This window comes from Euprymna scolopes, chromosome 1 (assembly GCF_053919585.1).
Source record: "Euprymna scolopes isolate OS-2025 chromosome 1, ASM5391958v1, whole genome shotgun sequence".
In the NCBI taxonomy this organism is placed as follows: Eukaryota; Metazoa; Mollusca; class Cephalopoda; order Sepiida; family Sepiolidae; genus Euprymna; species Euprymna scolopes.
This window is the reverse complement of record NC_136482.1, coordinates 177,964,802-177,980,532: the sequence shown is the minus strand read 5'-3', so window position 1 is coordinate 177,980,532 and position 15,731 is coordinate 177,964,802. Positions and strand designations below refer to the sequence as shown.

The window sequence follows — 15,731 nt, the reverse complement described above, 5'->3', positions numbered from 1 at the left end:
ACTTTTAGAAAATGTGATATTTAAGACTTCAATCATGAAAATATGTAAATAAACTCTCGTTTACTAATGTTTAAAATAAAGAATTCATAAAAGAAGCAAACTAGAAAGTGTAAAAAAAAAAAAAAAAAAAAATTTTCTCAAACATTAAACGTTTTTTTTTTCTATTTTTTTTTTTTTTTTAACGGAGTTAATTTATTTGATTACATTAAGCCAAGAAGCTAAGATAGGATAATATAAGATTTTTTTAATGAAAATTTCGCAATAAGAAATTGATTTTAAAAACGGCAAATTTCTAAAAAAAAAAAATTTTTTTTAATCCCACCATTTAACGATCAAAAAAAAGGGGGGAACGGGTTTCTGTTTTGTTTTTTGTTGTTTTTTTTTTTTTGTTTTGTTTTGTTTGTTTGTTTTTTTTCCAAATACTGATTGTGTAATTCTGCGCCGATTCGGTTGAAGCACGTCAATTCCAAACTGGTCCAATTCGTCTGCTGTTTAATTTCAAACGCATCCTAATGTTATGTAATAAATGCGATCCGTTTCTTTAGTTGTACTTAACTAGTGCAGACTGTCAAATTTTATGTCATCATCTGCTTGAAGCACATAAATCTCTTCGCTATTTTAATAATCAAAATTATTCTCCAGGAAAATAAAATTATCTTCTGAAATTAAAAATAAATTTGAATTTGTTTCGATTCATTTTCTCTTTACATCTGAAATAAGTTAATCTTTCAAATCCATTTTTTCCTCTAAAAACAAGTGCGTCCCAGAGGATATTTTATATAAAATAAATGTTGAGATTTTTTTTTTCAGTATGACCAGCACTCAGCAGCTATAGATTATAATTACGTAATGTCAAAAAAAAAAAAAAAGCCATCATGCAAAACAAACATTAACGGGGAAAAACTGAATGGTATTAACCGGAGCATCGATTTCGATAACAATGTTTTGTTTTGTTTTTTTTTACTTTATTTATTTTTATCTTGCTTGTTGACGTGTGGACCGATTTAATTAATTTGCCCGTTATTTCTACATGTTTGTTGCCGGAAAAGAAAAAACGAAATTTTATAAACGCTTCTTTCGTAAATCAACCGAGTAGTAGCGGTAAAAACAATGTTATAATTGTAATAATTCAACTATTCTTTGTATACTATTTTCTACTGTGAACTGTTCAAAATAAAATTAAAAAAACTAAACGGTGGTCTTCGATAACGAAAATTATTTGCTTTAAATTTATAATTATCTTCCTTTCTTAGCTTTTTTTTTTTTTTTTTTTTTTTTTTTTCCTGCCCAGTCAGGAAAGGGGCGAATTCTTGGCACATTCTGCTAACCTAGGTGTTGACTTCGCATCACCTGAACAAACTTTTTTTTTTTTTTTTTTTGTCGGAATGGGTTTGGTTCGGTTCGTTCCTAGGAGGTTATCCTTCCAGGCATTTTCTCCTTCTTCGGCAATTGCATGAGGCGTCCGTATCGAGTAATGCCGACGGATTCGTTCGTTCAATCGTTCACAACTATTTTTTTTTTTTTCTACCTTTTAATGCTGGGGACGCTTTCTATACCCCAGATTTAAAAAAAAAATCTTATGTTACTACTGCGAGGGAGCAATTAAATAGAAATAATAAACATCGTCCAGTCGCGAAGAAGGAAAAATAAAATGTGATTAGTAAAATCCAGCGTCTGCGTAGCAAATGACAAGAAAAACAATCGTAAAACACGGACGAATAACTTGTGTGTATGCGTGCGCGCGCGCTAAAAAATAAAATATACAGATCTGAGAATGAAGACAGGGAGGAGGGGAGTATAATCACAGTTAAACAACACTCGCTTATTATTTAACCAACTTTTTTTTTTTTAATAATCCAATTCATTCCAACGGTTCTTTACACCAAATTTTTAGTTCTATTTTTTTTACTCTTTCGTTGCATATTAAAAAGAAAGCGAAAGAAATATAAATATTGTGATTGTCATTCTTGGATAACTGAACGAATAAAAAAGGAAATCTGATTCTTGTTGCATGATACGACGCTACCACAATCTTTCACTCGCATAAACGTTTATGAAGGGGATGACATTTTATATCATCGGTGAGTGATATGCTATGCAGTATGCACGTTACGGTTTTCGGCACTAGTGCAGTTTAACACCCGCAAGCCCGCAAGTAAATTAATTCATTTTAGGAGAGTTCCATCCGCGCAACGTAAGAATTAACAACGCCGCCCCCCCCCTTCAGATTAAGAATGGTTTTCTAAAATTGCTTGGGAATAATGTTAAACTAATGAATGATGCAGAAGAATAGGCGACTGGAAGTCCGCAGCAAACAGTGTCAGATAAAAAAAACTTGAATCATAATTATTTTTTTTGCAGAAAATAAATAAAAAGCTTTTGTTCATTGCCTTTATTTATTTTTTTTCCATTGTAAAAAATGTATAAAAGTATTTGTTTGTTTTTTTTTTTTAGAAAAATAAAATAATTTTTATTTGACGCTGTTTGCTGCAAACTTCGAGTCGCCTATTCGATATCACCAAATAATGCAGAAGTGCCCGATTTTCGCCCCCCCCCTCCCCTGTGTTGTTGTTTGTCATTCATTTATTGCCACAAAAATATTTAAAGTTAAAAAAAACGCAATAACACTAATCAGAACACTAACAGTGAATTAAACACTAACAATAAACACTAACGGAACGGAACATTTACTGATTAAATTTACACATGAAAAAGAAAAAAAAGAAAGTAAAAACGCACAATAATAATTGTCCTTCTTGGATAGGGGCAAAATGTAGCATCTGTTCTGATACTAATTACTTCATCTTTTCTTTCCTTGGTCACTAAAAGGGAAATCCTTCTACACTGAGACAATTTTAATTTTTGTTCCTCTCCAGGGTGCCCCTTTTGGGTGTGTGTGGGACGGGGGCTGGATTCTCCCCACATTAAAAACCGACTTTGTGTGTAACTGAACTCTATTCTCATGGACAGACAAGTAAATAGGAATAACACTAAACACTAATAATAAACGGACCACTTGAACACTAACAGAACATTAAATATTAAACAATATAAAAATAAGATAAAAGTAAAATAAACACATAAAACTATTATAATATATTCTTTTTTTTTTTTTTTTAATTTTCTTCCTTTGAAGATTGTAACGCTGGTTATGGGGCAGCCAAACCAGCTTCCAACATTGCCCTGCTTTTTATTGAAACCAACCGAGAGCTCTTTTTAGTATCCTCGTTGTTCCCTTAAAAACTGATGTCGATTGTGTTGGGAGTATGTGACATGAGTTAGTGTTTGTTTGTTTTTTTAATGGGAAGTTTAAAAAAAAAAAAAAAAAAAAATTCCAACTTCCTGGTATTTCGGGCTAAGATTGTAGTATATATTCCGTCCCAAGAAATCCTTCTCGGTTGAGACAATTTTTCTTTCTTTTTTTTTTTTTTTTTTCTTAGTCCCATCCAACCTGCGCCTTTTTAGGGAGCTGGAATTCCCCACACACACAAAAAATGACCTTGTATCTAACTTTACCCTCGTGGGGAGACCAGTAAATAAGAACTTGAAAACAAAATCTGAAAGAGAGAAGAATAAATGAATAAATAAATAAATAAAATCGCCCGAAGCAGCGGATTGAAAGAAGAAATAGAAGTTAACGAGAGAGAGAGAGAAGACCGCAAATAAAAAAGAAAAAAGACGGAGATTATTGAGTAGGAGGTCGGTGCCTGTGGTGTGGTAGTAGTGAGAGGAGGAGGTTGTAAGCGAGAGAGAGAGAGAGGGGGAGGAGGTTGTGGCAGCCACGGCAGCGGTGGTGACCAAAGCGCCACTCCAGGTTTTCAGCCCAGCTCCAAGCAGCATGTCGAGAAGGAAACAAGCGAGGCCACGCTCATGTAAACGTAAGTATTTTCAGTCGCTTTCTGCTACCAAAAAGATTCCGTTTCATCGCACGTTATTGCAATTTCAATCTTCTAATGTGGTCTTAAAACGGCAAACCCTTTCTGGTTGAATCACATATCGAAAAAAAAAAAAGAAGGGGGTTGTCGTGTGTATTTATTCCTACATTTATTTTTCTTTTTTCTCCCGTCACGGACACCTAGAGAGAGTCCCTTTTGAGGGAGCTGGCTTTTTGCACTTACATGAAAAAACTGACCTTGTGCCTGTCCTTCCTTTCGGGGGAGGGTGGGGGAGTAAATCGAGACACAGATTTTTTCCTCTTCTTTTTTTTTTTTTAACTGTATAACAGTTTCTTCAATACTTATGCAGAAGACGGACCATGCAATTTGTTATTATAGGATTTTAACGTTAAATTCAATTTTAACGATATCTTTCGTTTATTAAATTGTTTGGTGAAAGTACAGAATAGTTAAAAAAAAAACGCCCTCTCCTCCATGTTAAGAATGGCTTTCTGAATAATGTTATTATTTTTTAGCACGGTCCGTATTTTGCATAAGTGCTAATTCTTCATTTGTAGCGAAAACGTAAATTTTATTATATTGCTGTATATATGCCAGAGATATCTAGTTAACTAAAAAATAAAAAGAATAACAATACACACACACACACACACATACACACACACACACACACACACACATATATATATATATATCGACGTCTCCGTATTGTTTGCGATTTTTTTTTATTTACTTTTCGCTGTTTTATTTTCAATTTTTAACTGACACACGACACACACATACACAAAAAAAACTCCCCAAAATGGGGAACACATCTTTCATGCCCGGGGTGCATAAAAGAGAGATATCCACCCACAAGCTTCAATCTAGAAAGAGACAACCACATGAAGAGAGGCGCACACCCTCATCGCAATCGGCAGTTCAACCCAGCATCACACGCAGTGTTATTTGCAGCGTTGCCATGGCAAATTGGTAGCTTGTATCTTTACTACTGCTACTACTACCACTACTACTACTTACTACTACTACTACTATTTACTTACAAAGATTTCCTTTTATATATATATATATCTATATATATATATATATCTATATATATATATATATATATATATATATATATATATATATATATATATAAGTAATAGGTTGGTTAGCTCCGATAGCATGACATCCAGTAGTGTCCCAGCGTCCGAGTTTCAAATCTTGGGATTGATGATGCGAGCGTTCGTTATGTCTAGCCACACTGAAGAGTCATAAAATTCCAGAACAGAACAGCTGTTGCGGATGACATAAACACATTTCTCTAAGTATATCTACCTTTTTTTTTTTCTTTTTTTTTTTTTTTTTTTTTTTAAGCCTATGGTCTTCAGTTCCTGTGCAGTCTTTTTTATATTTTTACATTTGTGTCAACTTTCCACTCCGTGTCAAATCCCGGTGTTGATGATAATGCTGTATTCAAATAAAATTCTGTGTCATCGCAGAAACGATCGTACAATACTTGATTGTTAATGTTGAATTCTTGGAGCTTAAGTTTGATTTTTTTTTTTTTTTTAATAAATCATATTACCTCTAGCTTTATATATATATATATATATATATATATATATATATATATATATATAATTTAACGAGGTTATCAAGAGTGCTCAATAAAAAAAAAAGCAAGATATATATTTATTGATAAAGACAATTTACATGGTCGCGACACTGGACATGCTAATGTTTCGAACAGGTGGTCAGTCAGCAGGCCCAGTGTCGTGTCCATGTAAATTTGTCTATTTTGATAAATATATATAGAGATAGAGATAAATAATTTTTACTCGCGCAAACACTTTGGGCTACACATTTGCTAACATATTTCAGTTCTAACTGGAATTAACTGAACTTCGTCAATCCAGGTTCTTGGACAAAGCCCTACATGTGTGTGTGTGTGTGTGTGTGTGTGTGTGTGTGTGTGTGTGCAGCATTTTTTTTTTTTTTTCTCCAAAACATATTTCATTAAATAAAGTAGGCGTTTCTCTTGTCTATTAATTCTATTTTTGATCCTTTCCAACATAACGGTTTTCATTTCTGGCAGGAACTGGCTGATGCAATCGCCATATTTGTCGTAAGTCCGAGTACTTTCCAATCCTTCTGGATTCATCGTCAAGGATAGATTGATCTAACTGCCAGAAATGAACGAACACGATTATTCAGAAGTTGAAACAATCAAAACTAGAATTAATAGACTAAAAAGCGTCTATTCTATTTAACGAAACACACACACACACACACACACACATATATATATATATATATAGAGAGAGAGAGAGAGATTAATAGCGTGAAATTCATTTAGATAGCTCGCTAGTGCAATACTAGAGCTATAAATACTTTTATAATATAATGAAATGCTTGCTTCACTGGCAGCAGACATTCAGTTTTATGCTCATCTAAAAAGTGGGGGGGTCAGTTTTCTTTAATATACAAGCGAACAATTGTTTCGGCCCTTTATTAATATTTTTATGAATAGTTCTCTTCTTGTATGTGTTTTTTATTATTCGTATGCTAGTGAGGCAGAGGCATTATTCACTAGTGCTAAATATACATACTGTGTGTGTGTGTGTGTGTGTGTGTGTGTGTGTGTGTGTGTGTTTATATCGGTTGAGGAGTCTTTGTTTTTGCTTTTCTTTGTAAAAATGAATAATTGTAATTTCTCTAGCTCTCGATTTTGTTAAGAATGGCTTTCGAAGTTGGGGGAGGTGTTTATTCCGAAAACCGTTCTTAACATGGGGAGGTTGGGGAGTGTTTATAATACACCGGGGTACGTCGTAAAAATTTACTCTCGATTTTTTTTATATCTGTTCTTGAATGAGCGGTCGTTTATTACCTACCTGTAGCAAAAAGGGCCCTAAATGTCGTCATACTCGGTAAAATATTTACTGTTATAGACTCAAAATATGTGCTGGTTCATTTTATTAGTAAACAGTTTACAGTCGAATGGTTACACATTTATAGGAAGGCAAGTGTCTTAGCTGCCAGTGTGACACGAGGAAGCAATATGTATATCGTCATCATTCCGGCAACCGCATCATCACTCGGCCTCGCGGTGCTGTTGCTGTTGCTGTGATTCTCCAGATTTTTTTTAATTCGCTTTTCTGATTTACCCGATGGAAGAAAGCACGCTGAGCCTAAAGGTGACAGATATACATTTATAGAAATGCAACTTTATCTTATAGTTTATTAATTCCATTGATATTGCACCCCCACCCCCATCGAAATGCGTTGTGAATCTGTTCAAATTGTACATTGCATAAATCCCATAGTTGTTTAATGTTTTCGTGAAAATCAACGAATGAATCCGAGCTCAGTGTGTGTGTATGTGTGTGTGTGTGTGTGTGTGTGTTAATTTTCTAATCGTTTTGTTTTCATTTGGGGATGGGACATCCTACTGGATGCCAGACATTCACCCATTATTTCAGTCATTCCAACCAAGAGATCTTTTTTAAATTCTAACTGTCCAATTGAGTGCAATGGTTTGTATTTCCCTTGCACTTGGTTCAATTATTCCACAAGTAATTTTTCATGGGTCCGGTTGCTCCTACAATTACTAGAATGATGGCGATCTTAAGATCCCAGTCTCTTTTCATATCATACATAAGGCCGTGTGTGTGTGTGTGTGTGTGTGTGTGTGTGTGTGTGTGTGTGTGTGTGATACGGGCCATTTTCCATGTACATGTCTTGATATTTGTTTCTTGCTTGTTTCATTATATTACATTAACTTCATAACCTTTGAATGATCCCCCCCTCCACCATAACTAATTCACATGACTGTTATTAGTATTATTAAAAATTGTCACCATTCCTCGTTTTCTTTTTGTTTTTGTTTTTTATACCCACCTCGCTCATGTACAACGGGTTTTTTTTTAACACATTTTTATAGAATAAACTTGAGGGAAGACGAACAAATGTCGAATTGATTGGACTCCTCCTCCCCTTTTTTTATTTACTCTGTTTGTGGCTGTTCTTTGGTATTTGGAGGAACTAAAAGCGTATATATTTTAGATAGTTTGGAGGTTTAGAAGGCTGAAAACGCAATGTAAGCACCGGGTGGATTGAAAGAGCCTCTGGGTGAGAAACGAGGTGACAATAAGCATAGAGAGACAATATGTAATATAATAATTATCTTTTAATTTCTACTTACTATTTCTTTCCAATCGTGTTATATAGCGTTCAGGGTTTTTTTTTTAATATTTCGAAGTTAAAACCTCCTTTTCAAAATTTAGTTTTAGGTAATTTAAAGAATTACAACCGAATACTCTCTTTTTGTCAATTACATTATCGAAGTCGTATATAATGTTGCATGCAAAGATTGTCTTTAAATTTGATATTTAATTGATTACACATGTTCGTAGGCAAGGAATAAAATATAAATATTGGTGTTCTGATCGTTAGTTAGATGGGGTCATCTTTCCATAAAGTGTCAAGAAAAAGAGTCTGCGTACCGACCGGAGACATGGTCTCTACTAAAACAATACACCAAGACAAGAAAGAATTGGTATTTAAAAGAAAGAAAAAAATGTTAAATAATATTGATAAAACACTAAAATCATTCTTATACAAAGAATATTCTTTAAAAACTAATATGGATACGTCACTTTCGGCACTCGGTGCCGTTTTCTCTTTCTTTTTTATTTTCTTTCTTTTCTTTTGATGACAGCAGGGATTAAATAAATAAGTAAAAGGCTGGTACGAAATGAGAGAGAGACAGACAGAGAGAAGTTACGACATTATCAAAAAGAAAGACATAAAAGTGTGTTCTCCCTTCCACGAATGGACGCTGTCCCTGTCTCCTGTAGTGCTTATCCCTGGGGTGTCCCCACACACTCACGACCGGACCAGTCCCATCCTCGATGTCAGTGTCGACTGGGCACTGCCTCATGCTGGGACTAACGTTATTGCTTTGAGAGTTGCCACTCTTCCAATACCTTGGGGGACACTTCCCCCAAGAGATTCCCTTCCCCTTTCTTGCTCCCGGAGGTTTTGCTTTCATGATTAGAAAACAAAAATGCCTTTCGACTTCTAGAGTTGTTAGTCTAGATTGCAGGATGGAAGTTGACACATAACCAACAACTCTGTCAGGTCTGTTTTATTATTGCCATATTTTTTATATCCATTTCAATTGTATTGGCTTTTTTTTTTTGTTTTTTCTATCTGTTTTTTTTTTTTTGTTTTTTCATCTTTACTAATTCAAATAGAGAGCGTGTTTTACAACAGACGACAGAACGAAAAAGTGGTTATATATATATATATATATATATATATATATATATATATATATATATATGAGAGAGAGAGAGAGAGAAATAAAAAGGAACAAACCAAGTTGTGTTCATCAACGTTTCGTCTTTATTTCGAGACCTCCTCTGGATGAAATAAAGACGAAACGTTGGAACACATAACTTGGTTTGTTCCTTTTTATTTCTCTATTTTGTCAGAATACTATTTCCATTATTCTCATCTCTCTCTCTCTATCTATCTATCTATCTATCTATCTATATATATATATATATATATATATATATATATATATATATATATATAAATGTGTTTTTTTTTCAATTATATTTCACCTTTTATTCATACCAATCCTTCATTTCTTAAGCTCAATGTAATTACAAAGCAATGTAGTGAATAAATGACAAAAGTCTATATTCCAAAGTTCAAGATGTTGACCATGTTACAATTTATTCCTTTAAGTACATTGACATGCATAATTCTTGACAGCACTTGTTTCGTAGCGCAAAATCATTCATTTAATTATATCAAAAATTACTTATCAATTCATTAAAAGAAAATAAATGCACATGGGCATGATTACAAAATCCGAAAGTTGGGAGAGAAGTTGCGATTACCTTTTATTTTATTTATTTTTTGTTACGCCATGTTATATGTAACAGATAAATGTTACCAAAGGCAAGATAAATTACTCTTTTACCTACCTATATAAGTTTTAATGTTTTAATTTATTTTAAAGCATTTATTAATTTTGAAACGGGTGCTTTAAGATACAGTCGACAGGTCGATTTTTTAAATATGTGGTTTTAAGTAAAAACAGCAGTACTTATTTATTTGTCATTAAAAATAGTAATATATACAAAAATTACGAACATTCATTGACTGGAACAATTGCTATTGTGTTTTTAGTAAAAAATAAAGTCTATCGCTATAAGGCTAAAATGTATGTCAGCCTGGTAAAAAGGACGATTTGTCTCCTGTATTCGCAATATTCAAGGTGTTCACATTTAGGGAATAGACAATTTTTCCCAAGTTTCCATAAAAATTACATTTAACTATAAGTAATTTTCTAGTCGAGGAATTTCCGTAATTTTTGGACATATTACTATTTTCGACATGCCAAGTAAGTACTGTTTTTTTTTTTTTTTTTGCTTAAAACCACATATTTACAAAAAATTGATTCGTCGACCATATCTTAACAAGAACCTTGAAACACAAGTAGTGCTGAGCGCTTACGTCAAGATGAAGACAAAGATAACAACATGAGTTCCAAGAATCGCTCAAAACTCGAAAATAAAACAAAATACTGATAAAAACCAACCTAACAAATTCCATGGTGAATTTTATTGGATGGATTATTACCATTTTTATTTATTTTCGAGTTTTCATCGATTCTCTGTACTCCAAAGGTGAGAGTCTCATGTCGCCATCTTTTGTTTTTTGTTTAATTTAAGCGCTCAGCACTCCTTTCGTTTCAAACTTTAAAATAAGTTAAAACATTAAAAACTTATATAAGTAAGTAGAAGAGTGGTTTATCTTGCCTTTGGTAATATCTGTTTGTTATATATTAATTTTTTTATCGCGTTTTCGGTTTGTTGTCTCTATGTAATAAATGCCTCCAAATGGATATTAAACGTTTAAATATTAAAAATTACATATAAATATTGGACGGAAGAGGTATTTACTGTTTCTGTAGACTAAGAATTATTTAAAGTAAGAACTAAATGAGCTACACACAAAAAAAATAAATAGACAAAACAAATTGTAAATCCAACAATATTGGTTTTACAGGAAACGTTATGGCAGCACATTTAAGTTTGTTTAGTGAAAAAGTGTATTTCGAGAAGAATTTAGTGCGAAAGCCAACAAAAATAAGAAAGGGGGGGGGGAGTAAAACAAACATGTACATAAATGCTACCAAGGGCAAGATGAATTACTCTTCTACCTACCTGGATACTTGTATTAACTTATTTTAAAGCCTTTTTTTTAAGCACAACTAGTGTTAGCTCTGTAAAGTTAGGACAAAAAAAAACATACCTGATATTGGACGGTCATCTGGAGTCTCCGTAATCGCCCCAAAATCTAAAAATAAACAGAATCCTAGCTAATAACTGTCATAAATCCTGAGAAAATGTAATGTCAAGCGAACTATATATTTTTATTAGTAATATTTTTTATGTAATTTTCGATTTTGGGCTGATTATCAAGACTCTACTTGACCGTCGTTCTAATTTAAGAGTTGACACTAGCTGTGTATCAAATATAAATCACTTTAAAATCAGTTAAAATATAGAGGGGGAAAAACTTATCCAGGTAAAGAGAAGAGGAACTTATCTTGCCTTTGGTAACATTTATTTGTTGTACATTTATTTCACCACATTTTTTTGTTTCGTTGCCGATTGTTAAAAATGACAAGAATATGTAATGTTTTTTCATGAATTCACTTTGTTTTGAATGCACTAATTATCTTTCTAAAACCATTTTTTAATTATAAAATTCTCATTATTTCATTCTTTATTATTTTTGGAATCCATTGAGACGATGTTTCATAAATTTGCGTATTCATTTTTTGTACGACTGTTATCCTCATCTTCATAATTGTTGTTTTATCGCGTTTCGGCCATCACATCCTCTGGCCTTCTTCAGGTAACCGTGATGAGATAGGAATACTGAGTCTTGTAGCTGTGTTCCCAGTAATTATTTCGGGGCCCATGGCACAATGGATAGAGGCGTTGAGTTGCTACAGTTCCAGGTGAGCATTGTTTGAAGATAGTGGTTTCAATCCTACCCAAGCAGGCCAAAGGATTAGTTGGTCCAAGCATGGTGTGACAACAACTATGGAAGGCAGTCATTACTGGGGATATAGTTACAAGACTTAACATTCTATCCTGTTGCAGTCAATCATCTGAAGAAGGCCAGCGGATGAGTTGGCCGAAACGTGATAAAACAACAAAGATATAAAGATGAGTATAACGGTCCACAAAAAAAATGAATGCATAACATTTTCATTTTCTTTTTCTTTATTGAAGTTTTCGATTATTTTAATTATTTGCCTTTTATTTTTCCAAGGTTTTCTTTTTAATAAAAGAAATCTAAACTATTCAAAAATATTTGCCATTAATCATCTTTGATACTTTTTGACTCCTTACGTCTAGTGGAATGACATTTTTATACAAGGGCGTCGTCACTTATCGAAGCCTAAAGGCCTCTCGAGGATAAGGGTTAATGAGCGTACGGTGGCCAGTGAGACAGCAGCATAGTGATCATTAGTGGTGGAAATTGATTAGAATTTAATTGTTTAAGGAGGTTGCTTAACAAGAACTTGTTTGCTTAGACTTGAAGACGACCATGTTGTAATCAGCTGGAAAGCAGATCAGCAGAATAGTTCCACAATCGGACAGTTCCATAAAAAATTAATGCCGTATCAAAAAAATAAAACCTTCTCTACTTTTTAGATGGTTTTGTATTTCGGAAAAAAAGTGGAATTGCGTTTCTTTTAGTTTTATTTTTATTTATTTATTTATTTATTTTTTTATCGCTTACGGCCTTTTGACTGAGTTTTATTTTTATCCCCCCCCACCTCTTTCTGACTTGATCTTCCTTTCTCTTTTCCTGTTTTTCTTTTACTTCCCCTTTCTCTCTCCGTCACATTTAGTCTTACCTTGCTTCATCTCCCTTCCCTCCCTCTCTCTCTCTCTCAAGCTGTTTCGTCATGCTTCAAACGATTCGTGAGTCGGGAAGCCTTCGTTTTGCCAATGAATAATTTATTTCTTAATAACATTTTATGCTTTCGGTATAAAAAAGGTATTAGCCCGTGCGCGCGCACACGCACACACACCCTCCGGTTGGCAAATTAATAGGGAATTGTTGCTCCTCCCCTCTCCAGGTTGGGAAACTCATCTTGATTTTTTTTTTTTTTTTTTTTTTTTGCCGTTGGCCAGTCGTATCATAGTATTCGTGTGTGTGTGTGTGTGTGTGTGTGTGTGTGTGTGTGTGTGTGTGTGTGTGTGTATATATATATAAGTGAAAGTGTCTGTCTGTCTGTGTACATTTCCCTCTGTCAAGTTTTAGTCTAAAGACTCGAAATTTGATATACAGAGTACTGAGATTTGGAAAAATCGATGTGATCGGTTTTTGGCCAGAAATTTGGCGATTAAGGGGTCAAAGTTCAACGATTTGACCTTTGAGAACTCTACCAAACTCCTCCGACAATTTTGCGTCTACACACTTGAAATTTTAGATATAGGTTCCTTGGACATGAATCTAATTTAATAACTTGATTTGAGCCCAAAACAATAAATTTTAAGGGGTCATAATAGGGATCAAAGTCAAATACCCGGGCAACGCCGAGCACACATGTTAGTATATATATATATATATATATGTGTGTGTGTGTGTGTTACAGAAAATCAGAATAATATCAGTACCGCCGGTTTCAAATCCAGACAAAAGGGAACCAATACCTGATCGACTATGTCGGACTCTTTTCAGCCTCTGTTTATATCTGTCTATCCGGAAATGGCATCTCGCACACTCGATTAATTAAGCTCTTGTTTTCAAAAGTTTCTTAATAAGCAAGCACTATGCTGGGGTTCTCCCTATGAACCTTATAAACTTGTGTGTGTGTGTCGACCATTTTAACATTGGACTCTGCATACTAGGCTAAAATTTTATCAGGTAATTGTATTACATTCACTTATATATCCCCCAGTCAGATAAAAGAAAAAAAAAAAAAAAAATTCTGAAAAAAAGAACACTTTTTTCTTTCTGTTTTCTTTTTTTTTTTCTTTTTAATCCACCATTGTTTTCAGTTTCCTTGGAATTTTTACCACTGGATTTAAACATCGTCACCTCGAGTGCGGTTTGTGATTGGATAATCCTTGCCTCAATATTAACTCTTCATCTTGCAAGCATGACATTCATTGTCTCTTCAAACAGAAGGTTTGGTCTTTACATTTTTTTAAATTAAGTTTACAAACAGACACACGCACACACTTATATATGTTTAAACATTTGACATTTGATTTGTGTCGACCATTTTAAACATTTATATAAAATATATTTATAAAATTCTACCTTGTATTGAGCACTTTTGAAAGTGTTGGTTTTTATTTTCATTTTACAAATGCATTTAATTTTTTTCAATCAATATGTATACTAGCTGGCAGCCCGACGTTGCCCGGTCGTACAATACGCTTAAACATGATATTTTAATTTATGCAGATTGCGTATGTATTATTATAGAATCAATCCTCTATTGATTATTATATATTACAAGGAATAATTTGCCGATGAACTAATTTGCAAAAAAAAGTTTTTTAATAAAATGGTAATGCCGTTCATTTCCGTCTGTGTTTGTTTACAATATCACGCCAGCTGATATTTGGGCTTGACGATGAATGCCTTGGAAAAGTCACTTTTGATTGACGTTTAGTTTTAAAATATGCAAACTAAGAAATGATTTGTGACGATTTTTAATAGTACCTCTTTTTTTTTATCTTAATTTGAACTCAATAATAAGAAAAAATTAAAATAAAATGGTGAGGTACACTCAGGGCTTCATCAGAGGATCATTCGATCTGTAGTCGAATGATCTACCACTAAGCTGTATCTCCAGGTTATAATAAATTAGTTTTTTTTTGTTTGTTTTTTTTGTTTGTTTTTTTGTTTTGTTTTTTTTTAAGACGGAAAGATTTAGAAGATTTGTTGAAATTTTATTATCTCCCTTGCCGGTGTAACGTAAAAATTATTTTTTTTATCTCTAAGAGAGTAAAACTATTTTTATGATCGGATTTTTTTTTTCTATTTTTGATACTTATCAGATGAATTTCTATACAAAACATATCTAAGAACACTGCCAGACATATAAATTAACTTTGTGTGAAATTTGCAAAAGATAGGCTCAGCCATTTCGGAACTTATGAGGAAGGAACTCACACACACACACATATACAAAGTGACTTTTCTATAATAGTGTGTATGTATATATATATATATATATATATATATATATATATATATATACAGGGTGACCCCCCCCCAAAAAAAAAAAAAGCTAAAATGGAGGCCATCTAGAATATATGCTGTAGAACGGAGAAAAAAAGGGCAAAGACCCTAGTGTTTTGATGTGATGTTTTGAATATAATAAACTAGTTATGACCAAAGTTTCATTTCATTCAGACAAAACATTAAGAAACGGATCCTAATTAGAGTTGGGACCCGTTTTATTTGGGTCACCCTGTGTATATATATATATATATATATATATATATATATATATATATATATATATAATGTGTGTGTGTGTGTGTGTGTGTATATGTGTGTATAAATTCCCGGTTTATATTATCCAGAGGTGAAACAATCAAGGAAGGTTACAAGATTCATACAAAGATGTTCACTACCAAAGTAAAGCAAACTGCAAGATATACTTTTTATTTATTTTACATAAACATTTATATGTCGCTATATATTCATGAGCATGTTTCGGTTAGCCAGTTACAAGTAACTAGAGACCTCTTCAGGCGATATTGCTTATACAAAAGTAGTCTGTAG

At 33.2% G+C, this 15,731-nt stretch overlaps 1 protein-coding gene across 1 annotated transcript in view; it reads left to right on the top strand.

The window, feature by feature from the left end:
* The first annotated feature begins 3,417 nt into the window (after positions 1–3,417).
* Positions 3,418–15,731, top strand: part of LOC145277787 (uncharacterized) — a 330,110-nt gene continuing 317,796 nt past the window's right edge. The window contains exon 1 of the mRNA XM_080129567.1: positions 3,418–3,878. Coding sequence (XP_079985693.1) covers positions 3,839–3,878 — 40 coding nt within the window. The 5' untranslated portion in view covers positions 3,418–3,838. The remainder of the gene's footprint in view (positions 3,879–15,731) is intronic.